Source organism: Marmota marmota, unplaced genomic scaffold (assembly GCF_001458135.2).
Source record: "Marmota marmota marmota unplaced genomic scaffold, marMar, whole genome shotgun sequence".
Classification (NCBI taxonomy): domain Eukaryota; kingdom Metazoa; phylum Chordata; class Mammalia; order Rodentia; family Sciuridae; genus Marmota; species Marmota marmota.
The window spans coordinates 2,516,878-2,537,609 of record NW_026000243.1 but is presented as its reverse complement, the minus strand read 5'-3'; the positions used below and the strand labels follow the sequence as shown (position 1 = coordinate 2,537,609).

Sequence of the window (20,732 nt, the reverse complement as noted above, 5' to 3'; positions counted from 1 at the left end):
TCCTAAAAGCCTCAACTTGAATTGGTGACACCAGGCAACTCTGAATGTGGAGGTGAAAGTGGGGCAAAAAGAGGGTAGGTAGAAAGACTTTATAAGAAGCAAACAGACTTCTACCTAAAAGAACTGCTTCTCTCCAAAGCTGGGTCAAGACTTAGTAATTATGTGGTATTTGAACTGGAAATAAATAAGGACAGTTAAAAGCTTTTAGGTACCTTAACTGAACACAGAGGAATTAATTTTAATTGTAAACACTGAAAATTGAGACTATAGGCTTTTTTTCCCTACTCCCAGAAAACTGATAGCCTGGCTTGTCCTTGAGTAAGAGATTATATGCCTTGAGGAAATCTGATCTATGTAAGAGAAAAATACCTAGCTACCAGTACTAGACTTTCCGGTGTAATAGCCCAGCCAGATCACAGCAGATTGAAAAACACATAAATAAGCACCACCTGCCATCCAAAAGCCTTTTCAATCAGCTTTTTATGTCCCACTCTCTAAAAAAGAGCAAACAACCAAGAATTGAGAGTCTTCAGTTGATATCAAAGGAGGAATTTTGAAACAAAAAAATTATTTTAAAATAGTTTTTAAAATACACTTGAGGAACTCTTCCTAGATGGAAGAAGCTGAAAAATAGAAAAGTAAAAATGAGAACATTAGGAGACTGATTCAGGAAGTCCAACATCCAAACAACTCCTATTTATAGTAAGAAAAAGGGAATAATAATTAGAATAGTATTGCATTTCTCAACATTTGGAAGACAGAAAACAATGAGTCAATCCCTTCATGATCCCAAGGAAAAATTATTTCCAAAATATACTTAGTGAATTTACAAGTTCAGTGTGAAAAAAACACAAAATCTCCCAAAATTCTCTCACATACCCTTTCTAAGATACTTAGAAGGTGATAAAAATCAAGAAAGAAGTAAAATTGGGCTTGGGATGTAGTAGTAGGGCACTTGCCTAGTATGCACAAGGCTCTGCAACCAGTCCCAGTATTACCAAAAAAAAAAAAGAATTAACACACAAAAAAAGCACCTGTGAAATGATATAACCTAGGGGCTGGGATTGTGGCTCAGTGGTAGAGTGCTTGCCTAGCAAGGCCCTGGGTTCGATCCTCAGCACCACATAAAATAAAGGTATTGTGACCAACTACAACCAAAAATATAAATATTAAAAAAAAATGATACAACCTAGTAACCCTGGAGAGTAAACCGATTCAAACTGCAACATACCAAAATAGAAGACATTCCCAAGAATGAATACCTAATATGTTCAAACATATTAAGAAAGTGACACACATCAAGGCAAACTGGGAAACAAAACAAGTGACAAGTAAAAAAAAAAAAAAAGAAATCTCCAATGAAGAAAAATCTCCAATTAAAAAAAAATTATGCTAGAAAAATAGTTAATAGTAATAGTATATATATGGCTTAATTGAGAATATCCAGGTAAGAATTATTGATTTAATCTAAATTATAACTATTAAAAAATTGAATAAACAATTATAATAGAATTAGAACAGGATGTAATAATTACAATAAAACTATAAAAGGAAAGAGTAACAACGTGTCTACAGACCAGAAAATGGACAAAGAAACACTAAAACAGCAAACTAAAGCAAGTCATTTAATGATACAGAAGTGAGAATCTTCAAAGTTGAAAGTTGATGTCTTGGGGAGTAGAAAACACTGTCTTGTTGCTTTTTAAGAACTTTTTATATTAAGTAAATTATAACAATAAAAATTGAAAGTCAATTTTTAAAAAAGAAAGCTTCATGCTGAGTGCAGTGGCAGAAACCTGTAATCTCTGCTACTTGGGAGGCTGAGGCAGAAAGATCCCAAGTTCAAGGCCAATCACAGCAACTTAGACACTGTCTCAAAATAAAAAGGACTGGGGATATAGTTCCATATAGTCTGGAGACTAACAAAATTAGAACCCAAAGAGTCACAATTATACTGACAAAAGTGTTATCCCAGTTATACTACGGAAGCAACTAATTAATAATCTCTTATTAGTATTATCATACTGATGAACTCAGAATAACCTCTTCCATTTGGGAATAATTCTCTATATAAATTAAATAATATATTTACATATAGTAAGTCAAATCTTATTTTAAATCTAAATCTCAACCACATGGAATATAAACTGACTTGGAAGGTTAAGTTCCCTAGATATCAAAGTATACCCAAGCATATCCTTCGGGGTACTATTATATGATTTTGATTTATCTAAAAGCCATGAATTCCTCCTATTTTATTAAACATGTAACACTAGACAGTTTCCTCATATATTTTAAAGACTTAGGGCTTATATACCTCAGTGATATATGTCTTATGTAGTTTAAAAATAAATAAATAAAATGTCTGAACTGTACAGGAAGCTATTTTGATGTTAAACATCTATGGGTCCATTGTGCTTTGGAGCTAAACATTTTTAAGATGTTTCTCTTCTAGCAGTCAGGCTGGCAATGTGTCCTCCTTCTAAATTGTAGTTTATTAAGCAAGGATTTCAAAACCAGGTAATTAAACTTGACTGAAGTGGTATATAAAAGAAATAGACTGGGCTGGGGATATAGTTCAGTTGGCAGAGTGCTTGCCTTGCATGCACAAGGCCCTGGGTTCAATCCCCTGCACCACAAAAGAAAAAAAAAAAAAAAAACACAGTAGACTGAGACAAGGAGAGACGCTTACCTCTAAACAACCACAAGAGTTTTAGTGCATAGGCTAAAGGAAATGAAACTAAAGCCTTCAGGGAAGTGTTACAATTTGGTGAAAGTACTGAAAAATTAAATTTCAAATAGATGTTTATAATTACATTTAAGCTGATTCACAAGCATCTACTGATTATCAAGCTCTACACATAACATTGAAAGAGATTCTCCCTCTCCACTGATAACATTTCACTGTTTGATTTAGTTACACTTGATTTATTCCTGCTCTAAAAAAATAAAAACCCTCACTAGTCCCAAAGAGTACTGGTGAGATCAGGTCTGGCTAGCCACTTTCTATCCCTTATAAAGTCAAAGCGCCTCTAAAGATGAGACACATTGCAAATAGAGACATAACAGCAAGAAAGCTGTCTTTCCTGCCCAGAAATAGCACTCTCTTGTTCCATAAACATTTATTCATTTGATAAAAATTTATTGAGCACCTACTATGTGCAAGGCTTCACACTAAGTGCTACAATACAGACAGTATGACAAAACTGTTCATATAATGTAGAATCAGAGCTAGTCCTTAATAGTTTTCCTGATATAAGAGAAAAAGAATGCTCCTCCTACCTGGTTCAGGGAGCTAAGAGCATTGGTAAAGTCTGCTATATGTCCTTTGAGCAACCCAGCAGAAATTTTTGTCTTCAAATCAGCCATTAAGTCAAAACAAATAAGGCACATTTTTTAAAAAAAATTCCCCCCTTTAATTGACCAAAGTAAATCCATGACATTTCATTTGGTAACCTGCTCAGAATTATAAAAATCATTCCATTTTGGCCCAGCCCATACTGTCCAGGGCAAAACTTCCAGACGATTCTAATGCCATCCGGCTCTGTTCTTATAAACTGCATATAAAAAAAAATCTTCAACATTCTAAATATGAGGCGCTCAGTGCAAAGCGTATCATAGCTGGATGTGACATTTACGTCCTTGACAAGCCTCGATTATCCAGGTCCTTTACCTGCACACACACATACACACACAAAAAAAAAAAAGTCAATTAAATTAATACTGATAACCAGGTCAACTTTGAAGAGTTTTTTCTAGTGAAATGGGTTCACCCAGAGCAGGTTGGATTATGTTTGGTTCTGCTGCCTGGTTTGACACTGTGAATAAATAAACATGGGTTAGAAGGTCTGGTAACACTGCTTAATCTTACAGAGTATCTCTATGAGACATAGTAAATAATTTTCCCTTCACATTATCAAAGGCTCTCAATCTTTTCTTTTTTCTTTTTTGTACCAGGGATTGAACCCAGGAGTACTTAAGCACTGAGCCACATCCCTATCCACTTCTTTTTAGTTTGAGACAGGGTCTTGCTAAGTTGGTCTCGCTATGTTGCTGAGGCTGGCTTAGAACTTGTGTTCCTCCTGCCTCAGCCTCCTGAGCCACTGAGTTACACATGTGCGACACTGCGCCTGGCTCAATCTTTTTTTATGTAAGAGCTATAGCACACTCATGTGATTACATGTCTCTTTTTACCATCAATTCCTCAGTAGGAGACAAGTAATGTAGTTCAGAAACAAACACACGAATTTTCTCTTTTCTCCCCTCAGGCCTGAGCACTGAAACATTCAGATCTAAATAACAACTGGAAAAAATGTTGCTGCACCAACTGCTAAAATGACAGCCACTGGGAGATCTACTCTAAGGATAACTTAAAATTTTAAAAGTAAAATTCTGAATGAATTGCAAGTTATCTTTCAGATACAGGTGTCATCAGAAATACCCCCATTTAAGAAATATGGTGGCCTATTATTTAAGCACTAGAACTTATCTGCAAACATGAGGGTCACTTTCTAAAACAGTATAGCATCGCTCACCTTGTATATCCTGACCAGCCAATGTTCTGTGGTATATGCTTCCTCCAGGACATCAAGCTCAAAATCTTTATTACCAATCTCAGCATTTCGGACACGGTCAAAGCCTGGTGGGCGTTCTAGAAAGGGACAAAAAAAGAATACAGTATATCTTCTACTACTTAGATTGTTATTCCTCAGGCTGCAGTTTGATTAGAGACTAGAGTCTGCAAAAAAAGAGCATCAGGTAGTAAGAGCAAATCAAGGTTACCCTGTTCAAGATGATGTATTGCCAGAATCCATGGAGCTTATTTTTACTAAGAGATAGGGGCTGACTTCCAAGCCCCTCTTTTTCTGAGAAACATCAGAAGCCTCTGTAACACACTACTAACCCTTCCATGGATCAGAAAATATCAGAAACCAAGGACCTGCATGCACTTCAGAAATTCTTTCAACATCAAAACCATGAAATTCAAGACCAAGGGAAAGACAACCTCATTAAATTCTTCTCAGTGTATCCACCTGAAGAAATGAAGTCTTCTGTCTGTCTATCCCTATATTCCTTTCCTCAGCAACATTCTTTACTGAGACACAACAAAAGATATCTGAAAGCACAGAATCTGGCGCTATACTGCCTGAGTTTGAATCCGGACCCTACCTCTTAGTCATGTGAAGTTGGCCAGTTTAGTAACCTACTGGCACCTCAATTGACTCAAAATGAAATAACAATATTAGCGTCTACTTTCTAAGTCACTGTGAGGATTAAATGAGTTAACAGATATAAAGCATTTAGAACAAAGCCTAAAAAACAGAGTTTGCTAGCTATTTCTGTTACTGCGATTATTGTTAATGCTGTGAATCACTCACTGGCTTCTGTGTAGACCTGCCCAAAGCGGTAGTAACACATCTTGTACATAAGGCAGTTGAGCAGCACTGGAGAACCCTCACGGTCCACACGGAATTCCCCAGTTGGAGTATAATAGTCATTCTCCTTGATATGTTTGCCTGTGTCTGTGCTCCCTCCGATCCGAACCATCCAAAGAAACTTGTTGATATCTAGAGAAAAAAAACAAAAGAAACTGCTGCATCAAAAAGGTTGCTAGAGCTAAATAACCAAATGAAAAAGCTATGTAAGGAAATTCCCCATATTTTTCTAATAGGGAATGATACCATCCATTCAACTCTATATTAAAAACAGGAAAGACAATGTGTGAGTAAAATATTTTTCCTCAAAATATATAATTTTTCTCAGAAATTATTAGACTCCTGAAATCCTATGCTATTGATCCAGTCTTATGCCACAACTGAAACGATTCTTACATATTAGCTGGGGACTGAGCTATTGAATATAGGAGCCACTAGCCAGATGACACTAATTAAGAACTTGAAATGTGGCTAATACAAATTAAGGGATGCTATAAAAACAAAATACACATCAGATTTCTAGGACTTAATACAAAACTCACACACAAAAAATGGGTAAAACATATTAGTTATTTGTTAAATGTTTTGATATACTCAATTAAATAAAATTAATTTCAAGTATTTTACACTTATTTGATGTGAGAACTTAAAATGACTATGTAGATCCCATTGTATTTCTATTGGCCTATGCACTGACCCAAGGGATAGCAGCTTTACCAAAAAGGAAAATACAAGTTTGCTGCTCCCTCCTGAAATACAATTTCAAAGTCACTTACCTCCAAAGCACAAACATGAGAAGTCAACATTTCTGTGTCAAATATACTCCCAGACTCTATAAATACTGATACCACCATCAACTCAGGATATTTCTCTTAGATATGTCATTCTCTGTTGTTTATTTATGGTTTTAGGGAAATCAACTGCTCTGTTTAACTGAATGGTTAGTATAAAAAGTATTACTGATCCATAGGAAAATACATTTCCTAATACATTTTTTATTAAAAAGGGTTCCAAAGGATATTCCAGAGGTTAAGAAAAGACTCTGAATCCACATTGTTTGCTTTGGGTTGGAATTCTAGCACTTCCAATTCTAGCTGAGTGACCTTGAGCAAGTTATTTAACCTCTCTGTGCTTCAGTTTCCTCATCTATCAAACTAGAAAAATAAGAGGGTTGCAAATAAAAGCACTAACTATATCACTTTTCACAAGGTTAGCATTCATTGAACAACATTACTATCCTACTATATCTATATTCTTTCCTTCATCTTATAGATGGAAATATTGAGACAGAGATTTGCCCAGATCATACAGACAGAAACAAGACCAAAAACAAAACTCAAGTATCAACTCAGTATCACAGAACTCTGGCACTGTAGCTATCTGGCAAATACATCTGAGGCAAAAATCTGGCAACCTTACTAAATGAAGAGTGAAAACTAATAGGAAAGGCCTAGAGGGTGATGTGGCTTAGTGTGATCCCCAACACCAACAAGATAATAACAACAGCAATAATAATTTCATAAAAATAATTTTGAAGATACAGTTGTCTACAAAAAAAATTCAAATAGAGGTAATACTGTATCAACCTCTCTTTGGAGGGAATCTGGACTATGATCAGATTTAACTATTTTGTTTCAAATCTGCATTAAGTATTCAATAGAAGGTAAAATGAAATATGTGTTACACTGCAAAAGAGAAAAATTGTGTCCATGATCCAAACATTCAAAGGAAATTTAAATTAAGAAAGAACATTCAAGAAGTGCAATGCGATATGACCATGAAATAATGAAGCTTTTAAAAAATCATTCATACCCAAATGCCTATTATCACTTTAGAAAATGTCATTTTGAGTATGCACCACTTAGCATAAATATATTCAAAACATTTTGGAATTACTTATTTAAGATTGCCTGAGTGTGTAACTCTGCCAGAGTATATCTTTAGTCCACCAAGTGTCTGGAATTCAATCCTCAGCATCACAGAAAAAATGATCGCCTTCAGAGCCCAAGTCATGGGTTTTTGTTTTTTCACAGTGTTGCTTGTTTGTTGGTTGGTTGTTTTTGTTTTGTTTTCTGGTACTGAGGATTGAACTCAGGGGCACTCAGCCACTGAGCCACATCCCCAGCCCTATTTTGTATTTTATTTAGAGACAGGGTCTCAGTGAGCTGCTAAGCATCTTGCCATTGCTGAGGTTGGCTTTGAATTCCCAATTCGCCTATCTTAGCCTTCTGAGCCGCAGGGATTACAGGGGTACATCGACACACCCAGCTATAGTTTAGTTTTTAATAAACTCAGGAAAGACAAGAATAATGACTGGGGCCGGGTGTGGTGGCACACACCCATAATCCCAGCAGCTCTGGAGGCTAAGACAGAAGGATCTTGAGTTCAAAGCCAGCCTTAGCAATGGCAAGGTGCTAAGCAACTCGGTGAGATCCTGTCTCTAAATAAAAATACAAAATAGAGCTGGGAATGTGGCTCAGTGGCTGAATGCTCCTGAGTTCAATACCTGGTACCTCCCACCACCAAAAAAAAAATGAATAATGACTGAAGTTGAGTTTTGGCTGGGCATAGGGGTGCATGCTTGTAATCCTCAGAGGCTCAGGAGGCTGAGGTAGGAAGACTGCAAGTTAAGGCCAGCCTTAGCAACTTAGGAAAACCTCGTCTCTAAATAAATAATGGGTCGGGGGTTGCAGCATAGTGGTAAAGTGCCTGGGTTCAGTTCCCAGTACAAAAAAATTAAAAAGCCTAATATGATTCCAAGAGATAAGTTCAATGAGAAATAAATTAATACTGTCTTCTCTAATAGTTGTCACATGCATATTTTCATGTGTCTAGATAATGAGTGTTCTGCACTGATTATTTTTTTTTGGAGGGTGGGGGCTGTCTTTCTGCATTGTTTCACGGTTAGTATTTTATTTTCTTCTTTGAAAATAATAGTCTAGCTTCTAAAGATCATGGTTAACTAGTCAATCATCATTCTTTCAACTTAAAAGCATGGCATAGTCTTTTCTGCTAAGATTTTCTTTGTGAATGAGTATTTTTTCATGTAAACTTAAGTTATTAAACATCAATTTCACCTCATTAAATGTCTGATTTTCACAACATTTTTATGCTTTTACATGACCAATTTATTATGAAGAAGCAGCATCTCCATTTTCATTAAAATATCTATACCATCACTACATGTGCCAAATGAAAACTACAAATACTAACAAGTATGTGCAAAGACATAGAACTAATAATTTGCAGTCACAGGTAGTAGAAACATAAACAGGCACTCCACTCTGGGAATATCTTTATCATTATCTCTTTATTCTATTTAAACTGAACAACAGACATTACTCCTAAACTAGTAATTCTACTCTTTGGTACATATTTCATCAAAAATATATTAGGGAATGTTCAAATCAGGATTATTCATAATAGCCTCAAAGTGGACACAGCACAAATATTCATCAACACTAAAGTGAATATACTGTGCTACATTCACACAATGAAATACTATGCAGGAATAAGATTTAACAATTTACAACTATTCATAACCTGAATGAATCTCTTTTTTTATTTTTTGCACTGAGGACTGAACCTAGGGAAACCATACTACTAACCACATCTTCAGTCCTTTTTGAGACAGAGTCTCACTAAGTTGCTGGTGCTGCCTTTGAACTTATGATCCTCCTGGCTCAGCCTCCTGAGTTGCTGGAATTACAGGCATGCTACACTGTGCCTGGATCCACAATATGAATGAATTTTGCAAACATAATACTGACCAAAAAAAGTCAGAAGAGTATATATGGTATTCTCATTTATAAAGTTAAAAAACAGGCAAAACTTCATAGGTATATGCATATGACAAAATGTATCAAATGATACTTTTTAAATATGTGAAGGTACAATTATGAAACAATAAATCTGTTTCAAAACTAAATAGCATTAGAAGCTAGGAAGGTGGTCAGCCTTGGGAATTGGAGGTAGATATTGCAAGGAAGTATAAAGAATAATTCTAGAATATTAGTAATACTCAACCTGGATTGTGGTTACATGAGTGTGATTTTTCTCTAAAAACCCATCAAGCTATACACTTAACAATGTCTACTTCTTTTTAAATATATTCAATCCCAAGTTTACTTTAAACATCTGTATAACCAAGACTATTTTTTTTTTTGGAACCAACATTTGAACCCAGGGTCTCTTAACTACTGAGCCATATCCCAGCCCTTTTTCTACTTTTTATTTTGAGACAGGGTCTCACTAAGTTGCTTAGGGCCTTGCTAAATTGCTGAAGATGGCTTTCAACTTGCAATCCTCCTGCCTTAGCCTCCAGAACCACTGGAATTACAGGAGCACCACCATGCCCGGCTAACCAAGACTTCTTGACTTTAATAATATTTACTTTCATGCTAAGTTACTTTGTCGGGTATCATGTGCTAATTGCTAATTTCTAGAATTTCACACACACAAAAATATTTTCCAAAAATTACACTCATTTTTATTCCAACATTATAAACATATTCTTCCATTCATCTCAACAAGCAATAAAATATTGTTAGCAATGGCTACTTAAGCTAAGACTTCTGGGGACTATCCCTTTCTACCACACATATGCATACATACATACATAAACACAACATGCATGTATGTACATATTTACACACATACACAGATATACATAAAAATTTCTACAGACTTAGAAATGTTGTTATTATAATAAAAAGAAAACCGAAAAATAATTGCACACAACCAAATAGTGCTGGTGCAATTGTTCGTGAAAGCTGAAGTCTGGTGACAGGTCCCTACTATAAAACATGATATAGTTTTATTACTTAGATACTATCTGGATGGAACTGTCATGTGCCTATATCAGAAACTAATCTAAAATAAGAACACATGTTGGGGATTAGCTCAGGGGTAGACTACATGCTCAGCATGAGCAAAACCCTAAGCTCAAACCTCACCACCAAAAAGAAGAAAAAAAAGAAAGATAACCACAAAGTAATCATTAACTGCAGGCAAACAAGTTATAGTGTACTAATTGACTCAGCAGTCAATAATATTTAAAAGTCATGATTCTGAAACCACTTCTGGATTTAATCAACAATTATAAATTAACTATGCTAAGAAACGAGAAAGGAAAAGGAGAGAATGTGAAATAAACTGCAAAACTCTTTGTTTATGATAAGAAATTTATAAAGTATATCTATAACTGACCAATCACTGAATATAGCAAAATATACATACTACTTAAAATTATGAGGGGCTAGGGATATGATTCAGTGGTAGAGTGCTTGCCTTAACATGCACATGAGATTCAATTTCCAGCACCAAAAATAAATAAATACTAGGAATAACTGCTTCTGGGGATTGGTGTTAAAGAGGCTCCAGTTTAGGGGATACGATAATTCTTCATTATAAACCTTCAGAACTGTTTTAACTTTTTAAAAAATTAGAGGGTATTACTTTAATCTTGTAAATGTTATTTTTAAAGCAGTGAACTATATTTTCATGTTTCTTATAAAAATATCTTTTTGCCAATTCTCATAAAGAACATGGTAACATTTGCCCTTTTATAGATTCAGTTGTCACTCAGTATCTGTAGAAGATTGCTTTTAGGACTCCCCATAGATACCAAAATCTACAGATGCTCAAGTCCTTTAAATAAAATAGTGTTTGCATATAGTTTACATCCTCCCATATATTTTAAATCATCTTTAGATTACTTATAATACCTGATACAACATAAGTATTATGTAAACACATTTTATACTATACTGTTTAAAAAATAATGATAAGAAAAGTCTGTACATGTTTAACACAGACACAATTTTTTTCCCCAAATATTTTCATTGAATTCATGGATGTATAACTCATGAATAACAGGGCTGTGTGTATGTACATATGTTCATGTGACACTTATATATACATACAATATATATATACTTTTTATATGTAAATGCATTTCATACCTACATATATTTAAAAAACATTTTTTAAGCTAACAAATGATTACATGGCTTAAATTCATTAAATAAGGCTAATTCTTAAGTTCATTTTCATAAGCCTTACAGTCTTAGTTTTACTACTTGGGGAACTACTGTCTTTAGACAATCATAGCATGTCATACTGTGAGAAGGAAGGAAAGGACGGGGAAAACAAAACAAAACAAAAAGAAATGAAGTCTTGGTAAGAGTAGTAAGGAGATTCATCTAGTTTTCTTATAATCTATGCCCTAGCATGTGTGAGGCTCTGGGTTCAATTCTCAGTACCATATATAAATAAAGGTCCACTGACAACTAAAAAAAAAATTTTAAAAAATATTAATAATAATAATCTATGCCCTGCAGTTAGAAATGGAACCAAGTACGTTACCATCAGAGGAATACCCAGTAAGGCCTCCAAAAATGACAAGCACATAGCTGACATCAAGCTCCCTCATGATCTCATAGGCTTTTTCTTCGGAGGATGCCATTGCCTAGAAAAACGAATGTATAATCTTCAGAACAAAATCTCAAATCATGAGATTTCTTCATGAGGAGTATTTTCCACTAGACTATGCATATCAAACATTCAAAGGATCCCTTAACTTACCTGCCCTACTCGAGAAATATGGGTATTATTCCATGTATTATTGTCCACTAAAATTGTCCTGTTTGCCATAGCTGTAATCTGGTAGCCATAATCCCACCATGACATGACCTTTGCATCCTGAAAGAATAGTAAAAGAAACAACAGGATTCTTACTACCCTAAAAATCAAATGCAAGACAAAGAGTGGTAGGACAACTGTGGTCCGACAGAAAGTGAGGCCTGGCTCATTAATCAATTTCTTCACAACATAGTACATTCCTAACCAGAAAATAAATGTTGGCATCTTTTCCTCCATTTATATACAATCATGAAAACTCAGCACAAGTTATATACAATCCAACATTCCCAAATCACTTTATATAAACAAGCACAATGACGTGGGATGTGTAGGGGACTGTGCAATACACTAAATGATACTTAAGTGATAGCTTAGTATCACTAAGTAACTTTATTAAATAAATGACCTCCTAACAATATAACAAATCAGTTATTATAAATATGGGAGGAAAAACACAAAATCACAAGATTTGATGGGCAGGGATTAAGAGACTCTTAGTTCTGAGGCTACGGTTCTAGCTAAGTAGTAGAGCACTTGCTTAGCATGTGTAAAGCCTTAGACTCAATCCCCAGGCACTACCAAAAAAAAAAATATTCTGGTTTTGACTCTTAACAAATATGCTCAGAAATGCCATGTTCAATAGATAGTCCAAAAGAAATGACTTCGGATTCTCAAAAGGTAATAAACTAAAATGTTAAAAAGTACTTATCATTAAGTGTTAAGTGTTAACTTTATGGAAATAATAACATGTATTCTAGAACTGAGATTGTGGCTCAGTGGTAGAGCGCTCACCTAGCATGCATGAGGCACTGGGTTCAATCCTCAGCACCACATAAAAATAAAATACTGTGTTCACCTAAAACTAAAACATAAATATACAAAAAAAAAACAAAAAAAAACATGTATTATATATTTTTAACTTTTTTTTTTTTTCCATTACTGGAAATTGAACCAGAGGTATTTTACCAGTGAGTTGTATCCCCAGCCATTTTTTAAAATTTCGAGACAGGGTCTTGATAAGTTTCCCAAACTGGCCTTGAACTTGTGATCCCCTTGTCTCAGTCTCCTAAATTGCTGGGATTATACATGTGTACCACCATGACCAGCTTTTCTTTTATTATTGGGAAGGATGGTCTGTTTCATATCAAAAACCACTAACATATCAATGGAAGTGGCCATGGAAAGTTTAGATAATTAAGATTCACTACAGAAGAATTATCTGAATTAAATGGAAGTTTGCCTTTAAAGTTTATTCAAGACTAGATTTCTAAAGTTCCAATTTCTCCAAGCTTTCCACCCTTCTAAAAGCTACATGATTCACTATAATATCCAGTGTTTCCCCCTTAATCCCTACCCCACAATTGCATTCCTCCCAAATTTTCACCTCTGGAGTATTGTGACGAAGCCAATAATATGCTTCTCGGAAGTCATCAAAAATGATCCTACTGCCATCCCCACCACGGGCAGACAATACAATGGAAGGAGAAGAATAGGCCTCACTGGTCACCCAGGTTGAATGAAAGGTGTAGGTGATGAGAAAAAAAGCCATGACCAATATCATCCCACTTGCCACCTAAACAAGGAAAAAGAATTACATAATAAACCAAACTAAATTAATAGGACAATTTCTATATATAGACAATACAAATGAGATGAATCAAAATAAGTCAGAAGTTACCTGAGTTTATTCTAACCACCTATTATAATGCTCTAATTAACTCTCCCACTCAAAAACACAAACATACATATGTGTGTATACACACACACACACACACGCAATTTCCCAAGTCTGCTATACTGTCATTTAATTCTTACTTCATTCTTAATAGGGTAAGTGGAATCCTGTTGCTTCTTGCTCTTCTTGTCTGGGCGACTTATGTCCAGATTCTTCATATATGTGGACAGCACCTGAGAGACTCCAATGCCAGAAAGAATGCACATAACAGGTGCTAACACCAGCATTAGACGTACCTAAGAGAGACAGGAATCATCAGTCTAACCAACATTTTAAATTACAGATTTCATTCTATTAGTAAACTATGACATCAATTTAGGGGTTTTCATCAAACATGATTTTTCAGTAAAGACAGAAAATGTTTGGGATAACAACAATAAAAGTATATATTTCTTAAACTCTGTCACAGGTACTTATGTATACATATGTGTCTTGAGTAATACAAAATACATTCCTAATTGCGATTTGGAATCAAAACAGTGTTAGAAATATTGTCTTAAAATCCCTCCTCTCTTTTAACTATCTATCTCTAGATAGTACTCCCATACCTTCAAGTAAAAAAGCATCATCTCCCTTTTTAAGTCACCTAGGGTCAAATTCTTCAAAAAAATGCAAAACTGCCTTGCTACACAAGGTTATGAACCCAAGAAAGCAGAACAACACAACCAGAATGTATGAGGGTCTTAGACGTCCCTAGCGAGAATCAATAATAGCAAGTAGCTCTACAACTCAGCCCCTCAAGTGCTCAGAAGGAAACGTCTATACAAACTTTACTACTTTCTGAATCCTACCAGGAAAAAACAAAAACAAAAAAGCACCTCAGAGTTAAGAGTGAAAAGTTTTGCTAAGACTGAGGGAGTTCCTCACCATTACAGCTGAAAAGTACATGCTGGTCACACCATACATGATGATAAAAATCCGGGCATCAGACAGGTTGCTAAAGCAGTAATAGAGACCAACTACAAAAGAGAAAAGGAGAAGTAAGCAGACGAGCCCAATAGGCAGAAACCTACAAGGGAAATGATCTTCATTATATCACTGGATGACTCCACACATTTAACTCAGCAATTCTACTTCCAGGAATTTATCCTAAAAAAAAAAAAATCATAGAAATGTGCAAAAGATGTTTACTATCACAAAAATTGAGAAACAACCTAAAATGTCCAGCAAAGAAACTAGTTAAAAGCATATTTTAAAAATGGAATATATCAATTAAGACATTGCTGCATAGGGTTATGGACTATTTGCCCTTTTACACATCTTTATGCATCTTGTACTGAAACAATAAAACTAACAAATGATATATCTTAAATATTTCTATAAAATAATGGGCTAGGGATGTGGCCGAAGCAGTAGCGCGCTCACCAGGCATGTGCAGGGCGCTGGGTTTGATCCTCAGCACCACATAAAAAATAAAGATGTTGTGTCCATTGAAAACTAAAAAATAAATATTAAAATAATAATAATAATAATAAATTACAGGGAAATTAAATTTTTTCAGTGCTAGGAATTGAACCTAGAGTCTTGAGCATGCTAAGCAAGTACTCTAGTACTGAGCCACATCCTCAGCCCTATCATGATTCTTCAGGATCAGCGGAAAAAACTGTACGATCTTATTCTTATTCAATAAATAAGTAAATGAATATACACTGATATCCACAATATCAATAAGTGGATAAATATAAATTATCAATAGTAGCTAGAGATAGGTGGTAAGAACTCTAATTTTTACAATTTTTTTTTCTTATTTATATTATTTTCACAATACACAAATACTTCCATAATAAAATAAAGTACAAGTTATTTTATAAAAGACCACTGACATTGGTAAGTTCTAAAACATATCTGAATTGGCCAGAAGATAATGAAAATGCTCTACAGTTTGTAATGCCATTATGAAACTTCAATACTGCAAACAGGAGAAATTAGGTGAAGTCAGGAGTATATGCCAGAAATACTACAAAGAAAAAGAAAGAAAACAAAAAACAAACAAACAAAAAACCCAAATAAGAAGTAGAGTTGAATTTTAACATAAAACAAATAAACAGAAAGTTATGAAGAACTGAGCTTGCCAATATCTGTAACTTCAACTTCTGACTCCTACTCTGCTTCAAATATCTGGAAAATGTGCTTAGCCATCCTCTGTCCTACACAGCATAAACAGGCAAATAAGAACAAAGATGAGGGTAGTTGACATTTTTAGAATCAAATGGTGATTCTATGAAAAAGGCCACTTCAGAGCACAAGGTAGACATACCTGGAAACATGAAGACGAGGAGCTGCAGATCAAAATAATAGGAAGACCAGGTTGTGGGCTGATGCTCGGACACAGAAGCAATGATGGGGATGTTGTTCTTAGCATAAGAAGGATCCAGCAGTGAGTAGAAACGCCCCGTCCATGGAGATATTTTTCCTGGCAGCAAAGAAGCAATAAATATTTCACTTACACTCCTAAAACAAACATCCTAACCTAACTAATCACAACATCTCATTTTAATAACACTCTTAGAGACAGAGAAGGACTAAGTTTTTGCTTCAATGCCACCAATAATACTAAAGAGTTTCACTCCTTTTCCTTCAAACTTGAGCGTACTTGAGTCAACATCACCAGCAGAATAAGAATTGGGCTATATATAAATTCAGAGAAAAAAATGAAGGCAAAAGAGCTTCCTGAAAAGGTATTATGCCTAATCTGGAAAACTCCAGAGATTAAATAAACTATGTCCTCTAGTCCCACTCTGAATTAGACAATACTTGGGTAAAAACAAATTAGCTTCTGAGAGTGGAAGAAAGAAAAATGAAGGAGGAAAATGTGGCAGGCTAACCAATCTGAATGGCCATGATTAAGTTCCCATAGGGTTAGATGAGTGCCATGATATAAGGTATCACAAGGAATGTAAGAAGGTCTACCAACCAATAGAAAAGAAAAAGATTAGCAAGGTAAGATACAGTTCTTTCACTAGATGTAATTAAAAGTAGCTCTAATAAGACATTCTCTGCTATGGTAAATCTAACACTGGGGATGACAAATGAATTGAATATAAAAAAGCAAAACTTTAGTATTTAAAATAAAGAGAAACAGGAGTAAAAGAAAGAATCTCCTATGCTCAGGAAATACTCTTTTTGGAGTTTATTTTATGTATCCATTTTCATTTAATACTAGAAGCTATGATCCCACCCTACCTGTCAGCATGAGGAGAGCTCCCACAGTGAGTAGGACAAAGCCTACCAGGGATATGACACTACGGAAAAGAACTTCAAATTGCTGTGGATTTAATTTGCTGCGCAGGTAATCCACAAAGGCATGGATCTGGCAAAGACCAAAGACTCCAAAGGCTGCCATGTGCTCTGATGAAAGGACAGGCTGTAGGGAAAAAGCATTATATATGGTAATAATATAGCCCAGACCCTTATTACCCTGATCTATTTCAGGGGTCAAATAAGTTCTGAAGTTTCCCAAAGGAATCAGTCCAATCTAGGCAAGGGTTTAATTCATCTGACATATTTTCCAAATATACATAGAGTCCCCCAAAACATACCACACACGATCTTAATCACATCTCTGCCTATTGCTCAGGCTATTTCCTTGGCTTGGTCTGCAATTTTCCTGAAACTTCCTGTCATTGAAATTCTCATCATTCAAGACCCAACCAAAACAATACCTGAAGAGGCTGAAAACTCTATTAAATCTAACACTCACCTGGAAACCCACAAAGGAGATCTGCATGGAAAGAATGGTGCCCAGGCAGTAAACTGTGCAATAGGCCACATAAATCCGGTGGGAGAAACGGCCTGTGAGCATCAGCACCAGAACATGAAGAGGAATCAAGTTGATCAGGAACACATAACCTCCCCATGAGGAAACCTATGGCAGGGGAAAAAAAAAAAAAAAGTTCCTCTGAGCACTCCTCCTCAGGTCACCACCATTATACTTTAGGATGTCTCTTGTGAACTTTCTAAAGCTTACTTGTTTACATAACGACTGACTTTACTTATGTCAAGTGGCTTAAACAGTTTAAATAGGCCAGGCACACTGGCACACACCTTGTAATCCTATCGACTCAGGAAGCTGAGGAAACAGGATCATAAATTCCAGACCACCCCTGGCAACTAAGAGAGACCCTATCTCAAAATAAAAAATAGAAAGGGTTGGGATATAGCTCAATGGTACAGGATCCCTGGATTCAATCCCTAATACCACAAGCTCACATACAAAAAAGTTTAAATAATTGATTTTTGGGGGGTGGGGGTAGAAAAATCACACCCCATTACTGTAAGTTAATTGCCAGCTCCCTTATGGCTACTAGCATTATAGCAAGACATACCCAAGCATCAGAGTAAATCTAGATGCAATCCACTGTATGGTCCCATAGAGAATTTAGGGATATATAAGCAAGTAGAAGTAGTTAAAGGAAGAAAGTCTAACTAAACAGAAAAAAATATATATTGGAAAAGTAAAGTTTTAAGGAAAACATAACCAGAAAAGGTTGGTCAACTAGTATGTACCCATAGGAAATAGTTAAAGAAATTTAAAAGCTGGACACTGTGGGAACCTGCAATCCCAGCAAGTAAGAAAGCTAAGGCAGGAGATCACAAGTTCAAGGACAGCCTCTGAAAATCAGTGAAACCCTGAGCAACTTAGTGAGACCCTGCCTTAAAATAAAAAATTAAAAGGCTGGAGATGTAGCTCAGTAGTACAAAAGTGCCCCTAGGGTCAATCCCTAGTGCTGGTTTAAAAAAAAAAGAAAGAAAAGAAAAAGAAATTCAAAAATGAAAAACATGTAGAGAGGTTGGGGATATAGTTCAGTAGTAAGGCATTTGCCTAGCATGTGTGTGTGCAGCCCTGGGTTTAAGTACATGTAGAAAAAATTACCATGTAGAAATAAGCAAGAGCACACTTGGCTGCCCAATAGATAGAACCAGTCTTCACTGCCTTGATCCACATGTAGTAGGTGAGGAGCATGCAAAAGATGGCAATACCTGCAGGAAAAAAAAACAAACAAAAAAAAAAACACCAAAAATTCAAGAGGCTATGCCAGCAGAGTGGCTAATAATACTGTTTTGAAACAGACTGCCTGATTAAGATCTTTTATCTACTACTTAGTAATACTGTGATTTTAGGTAAATTATTTTACCTTCCTTTGTCTCAGTTTCCTATAAAAAAAGATGTCTGATATAGTAGCTACTTTATAAAACTGTTGTGAAGATAAATATAAATAATGCACATAAAGGATTTAGGTTGGGTGCCGTGGCACACACATGTAATCCCAGAAGCTCAGGAGGTTGACACAGGAAGATCACAAGTTCAAAGCCACCCTCAGCAATAACAGGGAGCTAAGCAACTCAGTGGGACCCAGTCTCTAAAAATAAAGTACAGAATAGGGCTGGGGATGTGGCTCAGTGGTCCAGTGCCCCTGAGTTCAATCCCCAGTATTCCCCCACTCCTCCCCCCAAAAAAGAATTTAGAACAGTAAGCACTCAGGAAATGTAAGCCAATATTATTTTTGTTCTTTCCAGACATTATATTTCCTGCTACTTCTAAAGAAGTACTATACTATCATGCGCCATCCTGCCTCTAGATCATAACATGAGCTGGCTCTGGTTGCAACTCATCTTAATATCTACCTAATGAAGTATTAACATCAGGGCCCAGTTCAAACTCAATCACTTCCAGAAAGCTTTCCTTGACGACAAAAACCCAAGATAATCTCTCCTTGTACTTCATTCTAAAGTAGTCTTTATATTTTTATCAGAGCACAAAGCACTATATGCCTGTTACTAGAGTGATTTTTTTTTTTTAAAGAGAGAGAAAGAAAGAGAAAATTCTTCAATATTTATTTTTCAGTTTTCGGTGGACACAACATCTTTATTTTATTTTTTTTATGTGGTGCTAAGGATCGAACCCAGAGCCTCGCGCATGCCAGGCAAGCGCATTACCGCTGAGCCACATCCCTAGCCCTAGAGTAATTTTTATAGGTCCATTTTTATCATACCAGATTATGGGCCAACATAATATTTATACTCTCTATACCCTGGGCTGGGGAATATAGCTTAGGTGGTAGAGTGCTTGCTTCGCATACACAACGTCCTGGGTTCAATTCCCCAGAACCACAAAACAAAACAAAAATACTATAATCTATCCCTTTAATTTAATTATGAGCCAAAATAATCTTATTCATTATCTATCTTTATAATATTTAACACTGTCTTCCAGAAAATGACTTTCAATAAATACATTTAGAATTTTAAAAGTCATTATGATTTTTAAGGATAAATATATCCCTTTATCTAAGAAAATAAAGCAAATAATTATAATGTTAAAACAAGAGTTAACTCTGAGTCCTGAGATGAGCCAAGAGCTTATAGATTTACCAGTTACCTCTCTAGCAGGAATGTCAGGATAAAACAAACTTGTCCAAGATCCCTTCTTGCCCATTTCTAAAATTCTTACCAAGTATCATTTTTATTATTGCTAAGCCATAGATCTGACCCAAATTCTAGGGTACTTTGTGAAAATCTGTTTTACATGTCTACCTTCATTATCATAGGAACCAGCCACAGAACGGGAGATATATCCAGGAACTACAGCAATCATGGCAGCAGCAAGAAGTCCAGCCCCTGCATCCTATGAAAAAATAATAAGAGTTAACACCAACACATCTATGAGAGAACAAATAACCCGCTAGTCCATTCTGATTAAATGGGCCTAGAGAGCACCCAACAATTTCCAAGGTAGATGTGAAGTACTACAAATGCTCACAGCACCAAGAAAGCTAAAACTTTTATAACCAAGTTCCCATGACACCAAGTCTAAAACTGAGTACACATATACTGAGGACAGATTAAGTCACATGAGCTACCTAAATATCAGCACTTGCCCCAGAATGTACTATTTGCTTTTTTTTTTTTTTTTTTTAACT

At 35.6% G+C, this 20,732-nt stretch overlaps 1 protein-coding gene across 2 annotated transcripts in view; it reads right to left on the bottom strand.

Annotated features, from left to right (window-relative positions):
• Nucleotides 1-3,107: 3,107 nt before the first annotated feature.
• Stt3a (STT3 oligosaccharyltransferase complex catalytic subunit A) overlaps nt 3,108-20,732 on the bottom strand; it is a 25,843-nt gene continuing 8,218 nt past the window's right edge. The window contains exons 6-18 of one of the 2 annotated variants that reach the window (XM_015499004.2): nt 20,347-20,437; nt 18,686-18,792; nt 17,513-17,677; nt 16,996-17,176; nt 16,070-16,225; nt 14,680-14,771; nt 13,893-14,048; nt 13,462-13,650; nt 12,021-12,137; nt 11,802-11,904; nt 5,379-5,567; nt 4,536-4,651; nt 3,108-3,818 (exon numbers count right to left, since the gene is read on the bottom strand). In XM_015499004.2, coding sequence (XP_015354490.1) covers nt 3,789-3,818; nt 4,536-4,651; nt 5,379-5,567; nt 11,802-11,904; nt 12,021-12,137; nt 13,462-13,650; nt 13,893-14,048; nt 14,680-14,771; nt 16,070-16,225; nt 16,996-17,176; nt 17,513-17,677; nt 18,686-18,792; nt 20,347-20,437 — 1,692 coding nt within the window. In that variant the 3' untranslated portion in view covers nt 3,108-3,788. The remainder of the gene's footprint in view (nt 3,819-4,535; nt 4,652-5,378; nt 5,568-11,801; nt 11,905-12,020; nt 12,138-13,461; nt 13,651-13,892; nt 14,049-14,679; nt 14,772-16,069; nt 16,226-16,995; nt 17,177-17,512; nt 17,678-18,685; nt 18,793-20,346; nt 20,438-20,732) is intronic. The other variant, XM_015499003.2, reaches the window with a different exon arrangement.